The 15,537-nt window shown below is 46.8% G+C and overlaps 1 protein-coding gene across 1 annotated transcript in view; it reads right to left on the reverse strand.

Annotated features, from left to right (window-relative positions):
* Positions 1-15,537, reverse strand: part of SLC13A4 (solute carrier family 13 (sodium/sulfate symporter), member 4) — a 51,341-nt gene that overhangs the window by 18,399 nt on the left and 17,405 nt on the right. Inside the window, exons 3-7 of the mRNA XM_006861158.1 lie at positions 8,113-8,249; positions 7,092-7,264; positions 6,684-6,738; positions 4,592-4,631; positions 3,780-3,857 (exon numbers count right to left, since the gene is read on the reverse strand). Of these exons, the coding sequence (XP_006861220.1) occupies positions 3,780-3,857; positions 4,592-4,631; positions 6,684-6,738; positions 7,092-7,264; positions 8,113-8,249 (483 nt within the window). The remainder of the gene's footprint in view (positions 1-3,779; positions 3,858-4,591; positions 4,632-6,683; positions 6,739-7,091; positions 7,265-8,112; positions 8,250-15,537) is intronic.

Genomic DNA, 15,537 nt, shown 5'->3' on the forward strand with positions numbered 1-15,537 from the left:
AACATTCTGTTTGAACAACTGCCTCTTGGTCTATGTACAAGTTCCTCATGAGCAAAAATTAAGTGTTCCGGAATACTCATACTTCACAATGTTGTCCATAGGTTGTCATGATCCACACAATCAAAAGCCTTTGTGCAGTCAATAAAGCACAGGTAAACATATTCCTGGTATTCTTTGCTTTCAGCCAAGATCTACCTGATGTCAGCAATGATATCCCTCACTCCACATCCTCTTCTGAAACCGGCTTGAACCTCTGAAACTTTTCTGTTCATGCATGTTTGCAGCCGTTTTTGTATTACCTTTAGTAAACCATTACTCTCATGTGATACCAATGATATTGTCCAGTGATTTCCACATTCTGTTGGGTCACCTCTCTTTGGAATGGGCACAAATACGCATCTCTTCCAGTCAGTTGGCCAGGTAGTTGTCTTCCAAATTCCTTGGCATAGATGAGTGAGCGCCTCCAGTGCCGCATCAGTTTGTTGAAAGATTTCAATTTGTATTCCATCAATTCCGGATGCCTCGTTCTTTGCCAATGCCTTCAGTGCACCTTGGCCTTCCTCCTTCAGGATCACTGGCTCTTGATGATATGCTTCCTCTTGAAATGGCTGAACATCGACCATTACTTTTTGGTACAGTGACTCTGTGTCTTTCTTCCATCTTCTTTTGATGCTTTCTGCAACATTCAATAATTTGCCCAGGGAATCTTTCAATACTTCAAGTTGAGGCTTAAGTTTTTATTTTCAGTTCTCTCAGCTTGAGAAATACTGAGCGTGTTCTTCCCTTTTAATTTTCTAACTCTAAGTCTTTGCAAATTTCTTTATAATATTTGACTTTGTCTTCTTGAGCTGATCTTTGGAATCTTCTCTTCAGCTCTTGTACCTCCTCATTTCTTCCATTTGCCTTAGCATCTCTATATTGGAAAGGAGCTCTAGTAGCATAGTGGTTACGAATCAGGCTGCGAACCTTAAGGTCAGCGGTTCGAAACTACCAGCCGCTCCGTGGGAGAAAGATGAGGCTTTCTACTTCCGTAGAAAGTAAAAAAGGATTTATACCCTCAGAAACCCTGTACAGGGTCGCTATGGGTTGGAACCGACTCGATGGCACTTAACAACAACAACAACTCTATATTGGAAAGCAAATTTCAGAGTCTCTTCGGACATCCATTTTGGTCTTTCCTTCTCTTTTGTCTTCTCAATGACCTTTTGCTTTCTTCCTGTATGATGTTCTTGATGTCATCCCACAACTCATCTGGTCTTCAGTCTTTAGTACCTAATGCATCACATTTGTTCTTCAGATAATCTCTAAATTCCAGTGGGATATATTCAAGGTCTCTTGAATTTTTGCCTCTTGTGGACTTGTTTTCATTTTCTTCAGCTTCAGCCTGAATTTGCATGTGAGAAATTGATGGTCTGTTCCATAGTCTGCCCCTGGCCTTGTTTTGGCTGATGATTTGGAGCTTTTCCACTGTCTCTTTCTACAGATGCTGTCAATTTGATTGCTGTGTATTCCATCTGGTGAGGTCCATGTGTATAGTCGTGTTTTATGTTGTTTAAAAAAGGTATTTGCAATGAACAGGTCATTGGTCTTGCAAAATTCTATCATGCGATCTCTAGCAATGTTTCTTTCGCCAAGGCCATATTTTCCAACCATGGATCCTTCCTCTGTTTCCAACCTTTGCATTCCAATCGCCAGTAATTACCAATACATCTTGGTTACATGTTGGATCAATTGCAGACTGAAGAAGTCGGTAGAATTCTTCAATTTCATCATCACTGGCTTTAGTGGTTGGTAAATTGGAATAATGCTGATATTAACTGTTCTTCCTTGTAGGCATATGGATACTATCCTATCATAGATAGCATTGTATTTTATGACAGATCTTGATATGTTCTTTTTGATGATGAAAGCAACACCATTCCTTTTCAGTTTGTCATTCTCAGCATAGTAAACCAGGTGGTTGTCAGATTCAAAATGGCCCCTTCCAGTCCATTCCCGCTCCCTAATGCCTAAGCTATCAATCTCTTGAAGTTTCATTTCATTTTTGACAATTTCCAATTTTCCTAGATTCATACTTCATTTGTGTTCTGATTATTAATGGATGTTTACAGCTGTTTGTCTTCATTTTGAGTTGTGCCCATCAGCAAATGAAGGTCCCGAGAGCTTTACTCCATTCACGTCATTACGGTCAACTCTACTTTGAGGAGGCAGCTTTTCCCCAGTCGCATTTTGAGTGTCTTCCAACCTGAGGGGTTCATCTTCCGGCACTGCATCTGACAGTGTTCCACTGCTATTCATAAAGTTTTCAGTGACTAAATATTCGGAAGTAGTCTGTCTCTCCTTCTTCCTAGTCTGTCTTCATCTGGAAGCTCATCTGAAACCTGCCCGCCATGGGTAACCCTGCTGATATTTAAAATACCCGTGGCATAGCTTCCAGAATCGCAGCAACACAGAAGTCATCACAGTACGACCAACTGACAGATGAGTGGTGGATGTGGTACATAGGAAGTTCTTAATAAATGGGGACAACCAAATGGTGACAGATATTAATTCACTGAGGTGGTGGGGATGAACACAAACATTTGAAAGCAAGAGATTACAAGTGACAGTTGCAATCTTCTACCAGCCCCGACATCCAATTCATGCCTGTGTTTCTGGCTTCAGTGGTACCAAACCAGTTGCCATGGAGCCAATTCTGACTCCTGGTGGTCGGTCCCATGTGTTCCAGGTAGAACTGCTCTGCTTCACAGGGCTCTCAATGACTGGCTTTTCTGAAGGATCACCAAGTCTTTCTTCCATGGCACACTGGGTAAGCTTGAAGTTCCAACCTCGTGGTTAGCCGTTGAGCACGTTAACTTTCTGCCTCACCCACAGAGTCCTACAGCATTGTTGCTAAGTGCTGTAGAGTCAGTTCCGACTTGTAGCAACCCTGCATAGGGTTTCCAAGGAGCAGCTTGTGGATTTGAACTGCCAAACTTTCTGTTAGCAGGCCAGTACTTTCCCTACAGCACACACCAGGATTCCAGTTCCACAGTACATGGAAAATCCTTATTTACATAGAAGTGGTTGCCTCATCTAAGGAGCCATGGTGGTGCTGTGGGGTAAGCAGCAAACTGCTAACTGAAAGGTTGGTGGATCAAACTCACCAGCGCTCCATGGGAGTTAGATGAAGTTGTCTGCTTCCAAAAAGACTTACAGTCTTGGGAAACACTACATAGGTTCACTTGGAGTGGGAACGGACTTGAAGGCAGTGGGCCTGGGTTTTTTGGTTTCAATTGTCTTATTAGAAGGGACCAGTCCTCGGAGAAGGACATCAAATGACCATCAGCAAAAAAGAGGAAGACCCTCAATACGATGAAGTGCCACAAGTGGCTGCGACAGTGCATTCAAACAGACCCGGCAGTGCTTCGTTCTTTTGAGTTGGAACTGACTCAATGGCACCAACAATTACAACTGTTTTCCTACAGTCTCAGGATACGCAAGTAAACTATTTGCAGTATCCCTGAAGCACCTTTGAGAGACAGTCTGGCACTCTGGTCTAGACCACCCCTTGGCTCCTACAGCTGAGGAAACAGGGCTCAGCAGGTCAAAGTGACATGCTGACACAGAGTTCCATTCCCAGGGCATGTTCAGCTGGATGTGTACTCAGGTGTGGACAAAGTGGGTCCAGATACAGCTTCCCCAGCCCGGCCTGACACCCTCCCCACTTCAACAGCAGGTTCTTGGGAAGCTGAAGGCCTCTCAGGCAGGAGACGGGGCCCAACATGCAGTTCTATTACCCTGGACGAGCGCCGCTTCTTGCCCCGGGGGTTTGCTGTTTGGATGGAGTTGGTGATGGCGGGTACACCGTTTAGGTTCTGTGGAGACAAAGTCCAGAAAGAGGCTGTGGTAGGCCTGGGGCCCGGAGATGTGCCACTAAGAGCCCCAGGAGCACCCTTTGCCTCAGTGCTGTGGGGATCAGAGGCCAGACCTGGGGGACTGGGCACTGGGGAGCCCCACCTGCCTACTACCACTTCCACAAGCTTCCTAGCAGTTAGTGTCAGGCATCCCATTTGAAAGCAGTTTAAAAACCTGGAAAATCTCCTTCTGGGCCAGCCTAACTGTTTGGGACGTCAGTAACTTAGGATGAACTCTTTACCAAAGAAACTGAAAGGGAAAAAATCACCACAATGAACAGGGGCCATAGTCTGAGGAATATTGGCTGTTTTGCCTCTTTTAAAGAAAACCAGCTTCAGGGTAGAGGGAGAGAAAGCAGCAATGTGCTGGTGAATTTTGCAGGTGATTTTGTCCAGTGGACTCTCCACTGAGAGAATCTCAGGGATGGATCTCCAGCTCTTGTCCATCTGGAGATCTGAGTGGTGAGGTCCCAGGAAAGAACTTTCGTCTGGCCCTCAGACGGGCTGGGGACACCCTGGTCACTGAAGAACTTGGTGCCCCTCATAGTGTAGGCTCTGAACTAGGGGTTTCTCTGTTCTGAGGTCCGTGGGGGTGCCTGAGCTTGAGACCCCGCTGCCAGGATCTCCATCCTTGAGTGACCTAGAGGGACTTTCAAGTGATCCCACCCGAAGCCCAGACAAAACCTGAGCCCTACCTTGTTCTGCATCAGAGACGTGAAGTCGGCCGTGGAAGTGCTGAAGGAGAAGAGAAGGAGACGATGGGAGGGTGGCTTCATGAGAGTCAGCTTTCACAAATCCCCCCACATGTGAACCCAACTCTGCAGCACTTTTCTGGGGACGTGGGAAAGATGGGGGGCCAAGGTAGGACTCTCTAGCGTGACACTAGCAGTTTATAGGACAGGATGTTGGGCACCAAATGTGGGCCTTCATCCTCACAACTCATGAGGCCTACTGAGGCCTCCATTTACAGGAAGGGAGGAGGCAGATTCAGGGGCTCAGGAGGGGTAGCGGGTGAAACAAGGGCCTGGGTCCAACTGCCTTCTCAAAGAAACAAGAGTGGGAAGTGCTTCTCTCAGGAGACAAGAGGATGGGGGTCCCAACAACTGTACAAGGTGAAAGGCAAGTGAGAAAGAGAAACAGGAAAGAGTTTTTGATGCATCTCATGGAGTGACAGGTAACTTCTCCTCACACCTGTTGGTCCCCAACATTTGCCTTGAGTCGGGGTGGGGAAGAAGAGAATTCAACTACCATCATTACTGACTAACAATAAATGTCCAACGAATATCTCCTGTTTGTCTTAGTCCAGAGGAGTGTGGGGGTGAAGAGCTCACACTTTCTGAAGGCAAATGGGAGGGGTTAGGCTTGAAGTCCTATAGTCTTCAGCTTTCTCCTCCCTCCTTCTGTCCCCCCAGGGTTTATCAGGGAAGCATGAGAAGTTAGTGGTGCTCAGAGGTAAGGGATCTTCAGGAAGTTTTTAGCCTGGAAGGAGAAGACAGCTGTGATGTTTCCCCTCTCTTCACCCCAAGCCCCTCAGATAGCATGGGAAGACAGCCACCCTCAAACAACATCCTCATAACAATAACATCCAGCACCTATCAGCGTGAAGGGTAGTAAGTGTGCTCCAGGGGGAACTCAAGCTACTTGCTTTGGAGTTTGTGGAAGCAGAGACTGAGAAGCCAATGTAGGAGTGAGGGCTCATGGAAATCAGAGCAGCCATCTCTCTGAGGGCCCTGCCTCAGAGACAGAGCTTCCCCCAGCACAAAGAGTTGTGAGGGATGAACCAACTGAGCATAGGGTCATTCCAGAGAGCATCAATCAGAGAAGTCCTTCAAAGAACCTTGGAGGTAGGAGCCCCAGAGGTGAAGGGACCCTGAAGTGTGTGACTCAGGGGCACCAAACCCCAGATGTAACTTTTTATCCCTTTGGTTTTTCTGTACCCTGAGTCTCTTCCCTAACCCTGGAGAAGTCCGAAGCCGAGAGTGAGAGGGGAAGGAGTAGCTGAGAGAGATGGAGGGAAGGGAAAGATGAGTCTCCTCTTTCCCACTCATTTCCCTCCTCTCTGATCCTGTAAGCCTGGGCTGGGGCAGGGGTGGGGGTGAGGAGGTGGAATGGATGAGAGACTAAATTTCTGAATAGGCTGTTGAATATCTGAAAGCCCGATTATTATAACACCTGAGAGGACCCAAACGTGCTTTGATTGAAGGCAGTGGTGATGAACAAGAAAGCTATTTCCTGTCAGCCCTACACTGAGATCAGTCACATTGCTTCCAATCAACGTGAGTCTCTATTTTAATAACAGGGCAAAACTGAGTTCTATTAAAAATCCACCTTTTAACTGTGTAGTATTCGGCACAGAATACCTTGAAAAGCCTATTTTGATATAGATTCTCGGTAAGACATGAGCAGATCATGGCTCTGTCTCACATGGATAGCTGGGTCTGTAGTTCTCCTTTCCTAGCTGCTGTTTTCCAGCATTTCATGATCCCCTCACTAGTTGGCCTCCAAGTTGTCACCCAATTGTTCTTTGTGGTAACTAACAAGACCATCTCTTGTAAGACTCTATCTAAGCTCTAGCTAGAAAATGTCTCATGATGTTTCAGAACTCTCCATTGAGTAGTTCTTGATCAATGGTTTGTGTAGGGAGTAAATGAAGGGGGTGATGGGTGGCTTGATGGAGAGCTTGGACCATCCATCTAAATGAGCCATTGAAGGGCTTGGGTACCATCTTTCCTGACGTCCCAATGGACCCCTAGAGACTGTGTCTGGGAGTGGGACAGTTATACTCACTCTTCATTGACAAAGATGAGTTCCAGAGAAGGTTGGCTGTTGTTTGCACCCAGACCTACAGCAGCAAAGGGAAGTGGGGTAGGTGACACTGAGTCAGAGAGGAGTTCTGGGGCTTGGGGCTGGGGGTGAATGGGAAACATGAGTGACAAATGGGAAAACACTCCCCTCCACTCCACTCCAAAGGTGGACGCGGACAGGCCCGAGGGTGTTGTTGTAACCCTCGGACAGTGATGGTTGCTGGGAAATGAGGGAGGTTGGAAGAGCTAGGATGGAGGGGGCATCCCAGGGGGCTGTGGGCTACAGGGCTGGTACGGGAAAGAGATGACAGGGAAGAAGAGAGGGAGGCACAAGTGAGGGCTTGTGGGCAGGAGGGCCTGGAGGAGGGTGGGAAGCAGAAAGCAACAGTACTGATGGGCTCAGTCTCCTCGGTGTTGGCGTTGGCCGCCACGAGCTGCTCGTCCTCGGTGCCCACCAGCTCCTGCAGCACGGCCTCCACGATGGGCATCACCATGGCGGTGGTGGAGGTGTTGGACAGCCACATGGACAGCAACGTAGTGCAGCACATGAAACACAGCAGCAGCCTGGGGACGAGGGCCAGGCAGGCCGGGACACTGAGCGAGCGGCCCTTCTATAGGCTAGTAGTGGGCCTGCCTCACTCGACCTTTGGGTTCACATGGCTCTGTTTCTAGCTCCTTCCTTTGACCATCACTTGGTTCTCTCAAGTGTCCCCCAAACCATGACCTGTCACCTGGTTTATCTTTGCCATATCCGAGGTGACATCAAATGGCTATAAAATGCTTTGTGATTCTTTGAGACTCTCCAGTAGCATCTATAAGTAAGCATGCTCCCATTTTTCCAGCTTTGTCTAGTAGATCCATTCCAAGGCCACAGAGCACACCATCCACCCAGTGAGTGTCTCTCACTTGCAGGGCAGATGGAGCCCCCCTGCCCCTCCCCCCAGCCCTGGTACCATTCCACCCATTTTAGTAGGAGATAGCCTAACATACATGTTCCACAGGGGACTCAAGAACCACCGTCCCATGATGTGCAGGAAGCACAGTGTATGGGGGGCGGGCACCACCCCCTGGTCCACTAACATCAGGAGAATGGAGGACCACCATCCTGTGACCCACTGGAAGTCAAAGACGGAGGGCCATCATTCCCTGCTAAAAGCCTGTTGGAAACCCAGGATGTGCCACTGGAAACCAGGAAGGGAGGGCCACCATTCTTGTGGCCCCTTGGAAGGTGGGAGGATGGAGGCCCACCATCCATGGCTCACTAGAAACTGGGGGATGGAATGCCACCCCGCCCCACTGGAAGCTGGGGATGGAGGCCCACCATTCTCACGTCCCTCTGGAAGTTGGGGGTGGAGACCACTATTCCCATGACCCAAGGGAGCCAGAGGGATGGCGCCTCCGATGCAACTTACATGCCCGGTTTGGCCCCGGCCATGATGACCATGCGCAGAGCAATGCGTTTGTGTAGGTTCCACTTCTCCACAGCAGCCGCGACGCAGATGACGCCCACCAGCAGCAGCGTCGTGTTCTTGAAGTACTCGGCCGCCACCTGCGGAGCCCAGTTCAGTGTCAGCCACGCCCCGGCCTGGGAGAGGGCATGGGCACCCCCTCAACCAGACACGTTGGGTGACAGGGATCAGGGAGATGACGTTTCTTGAGACTGAGCATCTGCCAGGACGAATCCTTCTGAATCATTTCAGAGTCAGTTATATACGTCACAGCCTTTGTACTTAGATACTTTAGTGCGCATTTCTAGAGTAGGGGATTTTCTCTTACATAACCAGAATGCCATTATCAACATTTCTTAATGATGAGGAATTTGAAACACAGGCCTGTTTGGCGACCACAGACCACGTCTTCTAGTGATGAGCTTCCGTGGAACATTCCCCTCTCCTCTCTGTCTGCACATTCTGATCCGATTTCAAAGTCTGGTGCCTTCCAGAAAGTCTTTCTGTGACTTAGGCCTTCTGAGTTCCAGCTCATTCCCTTGGGGGTACCCTTACTTTTGTACTCCACAAGGTACTCAGAAAAATGCTTGGATTGCTATATATTTATATTTTTATGTGTACCTCTCTTGTCTCTCAACCAAATTTTTGCCTGCTACCAGCTGTTCCGCAGAAGAAAGATGAGGTGTTCTGCTCCCGTAAAGATTTACAGCCTCGGAAACCCTGTACAAGGTTGCTATGGGTCGGAACTGACTCGACGGCACTTAACAACAACAACAGTAAAGGAGTCTTGGTGTGGTGCTGGACCATCAGGTCGGTTTCAACCTCAAGGTTGGTGGTTCAAATTCACCAGCCACTCTTGGAGACCCTATACAGGGTCACTATGAGTCGGAACTGATTCAATGGCACTTAACAACAACAACAACAATACAAGGCAAAGGCATGTCTCATGCATTTTCAATGACTCCTCAATTGCTTCACGTGTGTGTCAAAGCTGGATAATGAATAAGGAGACTGAAGACTGCATTTGAACAGTGGTGATGACGAAGAATATGAATAATACCATGGATTGCCATGAACGAACAAATTTATCTTGGAAGAAGTACCGCCAGAATGTTCCTTAGACATGAGGATTGTGAGATTTCATCTCATGTACTTTGGACATGTGATCAGGAGGGACCAGTCCTTGTGAAGGATATCGTGCTTGGTAAGGTAGAGGTTCACCGAAAAAGAGGAGGCCCCTCAACGAGATGGATCAACACAATGGTTAAAACAATGGGATGGACCAGGTCCAGGCAATATTTCCTTCCGTTATACAAAGGATCTTTATGAGTTGACACCTAACAATAACAACATAACTCTAAGCACTTAACAGGGTAAAACGCAAATATAGATGCTCAATAAACATTTGTCACACACATAAGAATTGTTCCCATCCAGAGAAACCAAGACAGAAAGTGAGAAGAAATTATGTAGAAAAGTTTAACGTTTAATTGGAAAGCCCTCTTAAAGAGAGAAAACAAGAACATTTTTTAATTGGAGGGGGAAAAAAAAAAAGTTGATCTGGAAAGGAAATGTGGCCAGGGCCATAATTACTTAAGGAAATAAAAATAAATAAATTGAGACATATTAATCGAGGAATTAATATAAATAAATGAGACATGGGGAAACCTGTGCATGAAGAATTCATTGTCTTTGCAAAGCAACAATGAAATACTTTCTTTTCTTTTCTTTTTCTTTCTTTCTTTCTTTTTCTCTTTGGATGGCAGAGCCACAAAGAGTTGTTTTATTATTTTTTATGCGCAGACCCCTAGTTAAATTTTTCTCTTGTTGAATCATTCTCTGATTTATTCATGATTTTATTAGTTTCCTTTTTTACTTTAGATCTTAGACTCTCCTACACTTTAGTATATTCTCATTAAAAGTTAGAAGCCACACATTAGCTACATTTTATTCTACTTGTAATCATAGGTAGTTTTAATACTTATATTAACAATGTTCTTAAGACTGCTAGGAGACAGGATTTGTCAATTGAATTACTGCCAGCTTAGGTTTAGTGATTGTAAACATTCTTCCTTGTAGCCTTAGTTTAAGGCAATAAAGAATCCTAAACGTGAATAGCCATAAATAAGGGCTGTGGGTACAAGAATTTCTAAAAACAATTAGATAAAGGCTATGGGTATATACAGATACTAAATAAAAAGTCTGACTTAGACTTTCTTAAATTAATGATCAGTAAATTAGAGAAGTTGTTTTTCATAACCTCAGTTTCCCTGATAAGTGATGTTTTTGTAGGCTATAAACAGATAGAGTATGGAAGAAGTTAATGGAGAGTTAATTGCACCTAACAACTAAAATTAACATGATTTAACAGACAAAGGTTAAGAAATATGTGAAGGTTAACTTGCTTCTTAGAGGAAAGAATAGATTTATGTATGAACAAATGTTTAACTAAAAGGTTTCAAGGCGCCTGAATGTCTCCTATGCCTTGAGATAATGTCTTTGCTGTAACTTCTCATCCCTGTTGTAAATTTAAGAATTGTAAACCATGAGGAATGTGCCCCAAGATAGATTGTACCTTGATGTCATTGATTACTATGACAGCAATGTTTTTTGTAATGGTATATAAGGGGGTTGTAAGATACAATAAAGGGGTGTAGAAGAAGGGAAGAAGGAAGAGAAGGGAAGAAGGGAAGATAGGAAGTAGAAGAATGGGTGGAAGAAGAAGCAGAGGCAAGAAGTAAAGGTAAGAGTAAGCAGAGGAAAATAGAACGAGACAAGAATGGAGGGAGGATAGAGGGAGTAATGTAGAGAAGGAGCAAGGGAGGGGAGAAAGGAAGCAGAAGAGATGAGCAGGAGGGGAGCAGGAGAGGAGAGAAGGAAAGCAGGAGCAGGGGAGTGGAGAAAGGAAGCAGAAGAGATGAGCAGGAGAGCAGGGGAGTAAAGAATGAGCAGGACAGTAAAGAATGAGAGAAGTAGAGTATTAGAGTAGCCATAGAAATAATAATAATAAAGCATGTAATAAGAAGATTTTGAATTTATCATGACCCATGACTCCGTGTAATCCTTATCGCCGACGCTGCACCCGCCTTCGGAAAAACCCTGAAATAAATATGCCAGGACAGGCTCTCGGCAGAAATGTAAATATAAGCAAAGATATTTGTGTAATCATGCTGATGTTAAACTTTGATGACTGAATTCACAACAAGGATAATATACTATGTTGGGATACAGCCCTTTCACCCTGTACTGGAAGGAGGCAAATTCTCATCTGCTTCCGTAGGAAGTCAGTGCATCACGTCTGAGGTTATGACCAAGATCGAATAGAAGAAAATCACATGAAGCTCAGTGCCAGAAGCAGCAGCTGACCAAGTGAAGTTACTGACTCTGGGGAATGGGGCTGTGGAGGCAGTGGTGTGGGGAGGGTGGAGAGGAGACTGTTACTTTTCATTGTAAGCTTTTCAGTATTATTTGATTTTGAGACTCTTTGGTAACATAAAAGCCAAAAGCAAGGTTCCATTTCCCTCTTCAACTTTTGTCCCATGGTGTTTTTTTTGTGTCAGTGGACTAGGTCTGTGGAAGATGGCTCCTACCTCCTCTGGGACACATTCCAGAAAGTGAAAGCCCTGTGCTTCCGGTTAATTTACTACTAGTCCCCAAACCCATCCTTCAGCTGGCAACATCCCTAATCCCCTGAGGACAGAGAAGACCCCTGCCTTGGACCGATCCTCTCTAAGACCTTCTTGGGGACATTGGGAAGGCTTCAGAGCCAGCCCCCGGGTTAGGATGCTGCCCCCTGGTGGGTGGGGGAGGCACTGCAGCTGAGGAGGCTGTAGCCCAGCTGAGAGACTAGGCCCTTCCTCCCTGCGCTTCCCCCGTTCAGGCTCTAGGAGGCAGCTCTTGGCAGAACCAGTAAGTTTGGTTTTTGGTGGTGCTGTAAGGTCAGCAGTTCAAACCCACCAGTGATGCAACAGAAGAGAAAAACTTCTTGGAAAGGCTTACAGTCTCAGCAGCTCTATAAAGGGGTTTCCATGAGTTGGAATCGACTTGATGGCAGTGGAAGTTTTGTTTGATTTTTACAGAGGCTGAGGGGGATTGAATATTACAGCTCTGGTAGCGTAGTGGTTACGAATCCCGCTGCGAACCTTAAGGTCAGCGGTTCCAAACTACCTGCCGCTCCGCAGGAGAAAGATGAGGCTTTCTACTCCCGTAAAGATTTACACCCTCGGAAACCCTGTACAGGGTCACTATGGGTCGGAACCGACTCGACGGCACTTAACAACAACAACAACAGAAAGGTTGGAGGTGTAACGCCACCTACAGGTGTCCCGGAAGGAAGACCTAACAACTCTTTTCCAAAACATCAGCTACTGGAAACCCGAGGGAACACAGTTCTACTCCCACACTCATGGAATCGGCATGAGTCAGAACGGACATCAACTGGTGAACGGAGGAGGGAGACCCCACAGAAGATACGAGACGAGGTGGCTCTGGGTGGTGTCCCCTGGCCATGATGACGCTTTCTGGAGGTGCTACTACGTTTCGTATTCCATCTTTTTGGCACCTGCCACTGTAGGTCTCAATGGATCTCAGTTGGTCTCGAGGATCTTTGGGGGGGTCAGTGGGGCTGCCTTCTTTGGGTACACAGCCCGTTTTCTCACATGCACACTGGATCTCCAGGACAGACAACCCCATGAGGCAGGTATGGCAGCGTCTTCCTTTACAGATGAGAAAAGGAGACTCTGAGAGGGGGAGGTCAACATTTCAAGGTCATGGAGCAAAGGGTATGGAGTCAGGATATCCATTCAGGTCCATCTGACCCCAACCTGTGCTTTTCATACCAGGCAACACGGCGCCCAGCCGGTCATCTGCTTTGAGTGTAGGGGAGTTTTCTTGGTTGCCCCCTCCCAACCAGCATGGACTACGGACGGGGCCTTCAACCAAACATGCCCACGCTTCTTGTTTTTGTACACAGCCACAGTCCTGAAGAGGGTCCAAGGGACTCAGGCTGGACGGGAGATGCAGCCCGTGCTCAGCCTCTGAGGGACACTGGCTTTGTGACCATTCCACGGGGCAGTGTGTTTGGTGGGCCCTCCCGGCCCCTATGGAAGTGATGTTGCCTGAGGCTCAGGATGAAGTCTGTGGTCAGGAAAGAGGCAGTGAGTGAAGAGAGGGCTTTGAGTAAGTTATTCAATGTCTCTGACCTTTTGTGAGTCTCCACCTTTAAGGTGGTTGTGACGATGAAAGGACTAAGGCAATCAGCCCATTGGCTCCGGTGGAGGCCGGCCTGGTGTGGGGCCATTAGCAGAATGTGCCTGGGCAACAAGCCAAACCCCAGAGTTTCTTGTTGACGTTTATAAATGAAAATCCCCTTCTCTCATAGTGTTTGTGAAGCATTCTGGCCCATTGATTTTTCTTATACAATAAAAGCCTCGGCTCTTCAGAAACCCCTAGGGAACATCAGCGGTCCAGGCTTCTTCTAGATTTATTTGAACAGCTTTTAAAAATGTGCCCCACTCCTTCTGTCCTTGTTAACAGAGCACTGGGCGCTGGACCCCAGCGGCTTGTCCACGTGTGGGCCACTCTCCCTGGTTCGTCTGTCTTCAGTCTGTTCGGAGTCTCCTCGGCTGCATTTTGTAGCTTTTCTGTCTTTTACGCTGTTGCAGTTTCCTCCTGTCAGCATGCTTGCCCACACTGAGTCGCATCAGAGGACCCCAATTCAGCCTGTATGCATGCTGGAGAGCCAAGTCCAGCTGTATCTGGCTCTCAGGTTTCCTAACCCCTGATTTCCATTCAAAACACACTCACTCCCTGAGAAAACCTCAGTGGCTGTAGTGGGGGAGAGGTGGCTGAGAGGCACAAGGAGGGGAGAGCCCTCCTTCCCACATCTTCTAGGACATTCCCTCTGTCTGGTTTCTATTCTGAGTCTTCAAAGATTTGGTGTCACCAACTGTCTGTCCATTAGTGATACTGTGGTGAGTCGTGTGTTACTGTGATGTTCGTAGCTATGTGATTGGTATGTTAAATACCAGTAAAATCATCCAGAGTGGAGCTTCCAAACTAACTCAGCCTGTTAGCTTACTTGCAAAATGTAGCCAGTGGAAACCCTATGGGTGACCAGAGGATACAGTGCTGGAAGATGAGCCTCCTAGTTTGGAAGTCACTCACAATACAAGTGTCCGCAACCATGAACTTGTGTACCCCAATGATGGTGACAACGGTGCTTTGTTCTAAGTGGAGTTGCCATGAGTTGAGGCCAGCTTGACGCAACTAATGACAAAGAATTGGTTTTCAGAAAAGGTTCTGTTGCTTTCCAAAAAAGAAAACTCTTTGCAAACTTTGCCCCCAAGAAACCTAGGGCAGAGACTAGAGTAGAGCTGCGTGGTCCAGAAGCCGTTCCACTTCCAGCATTTCGGGAGCCCCATTCCTATCCCAGTCTCCAATGCTACATGCCGTCCACTTGGTTCTGACTCACAGTGACCCTACGCACAACAGAAAAAAAAACACTGCCCGTTCCTGTGCCAACCTCACACTTGTCTTTTCCGTTGACCCTCTACTTGACCAAGCTTGATGTCTTTCTCCAGGGATTGGTCCCTTCTGAAAACATGTCCAAAGTACAAGAGACGAAGTCTCCCTATCTTCACTTTTAATGAATGTTCTGGCTGCACTTGTCTTTCAACACAGATTTATTTATTCTTCTGGAAGCCCATGGTACTTTTATATTTCTTCTCCAAACCATAATTAATATGCACTGATTCTTCTAAAGTGTTCCCTATTCACTGTCCAACTTTCACGTGAGTATGAGGCAACTGAAAATACTGTGGCTTGGGTAAGGCGCACCTTAGTTTTCAAAATGAGATCTTTGTTCATGAGCACTTTAGAGAGGTCTTGTGCAGTAGATGTACCTATTGCAATGTTGTTAGTGGTTGTTAGGTTCTGCCTCGGTTCTGACTCCTAGTGACCTTCTGCACAATAGAACAAAACACTGCCTGACCCTGGGCCATCCTCACAATACTGCTGCCACTGTGCTAATCCATCTTGTTGGGGGTTTTCCTTGTTATCACCGACTCTCCATTTTACATAGCATGATGTCTTTCTCCAGGGACTGGTCCATCTTGATAATGCATCCAAGGTTTTAGAGGCAAAGCTTTTGCCATTTTGGCTTCTAAGAAGCATTCTGGCTTTACTCATGCTGGGTAAGGTGGAGGGTCAGAGAAAAAGAGGAAGACCCCTAACGAGATGGATTGGCCAGGTGGCATCATTGATGGACTCAAGTGTGGCGGCGGTAGTGAGGTTGGCCCAAGATCGGACATTGTTTCGTTCTGCTGTGCATGGGGTCGCTATGAGTCAGTTCCGACTCGATGGCACCTGACAACAACAACAACAACAATA

This window comes from Chrysochloris asiatica, unplaced genomic scaffold (genome assembly GCF_000296735.1).
Source record: "Chrysochloris asiatica unplaced genomic scaffold, ChrAsi1.0 scaffold00041, whole genome shotgun sequence".
Classification (NCBI taxonomy): Eukaryota; Metazoa; Chordata; class Mammalia; order Afrosoricida; family Chrysochloridae; genus Chrysochloris; species Chrysochloris asiatica.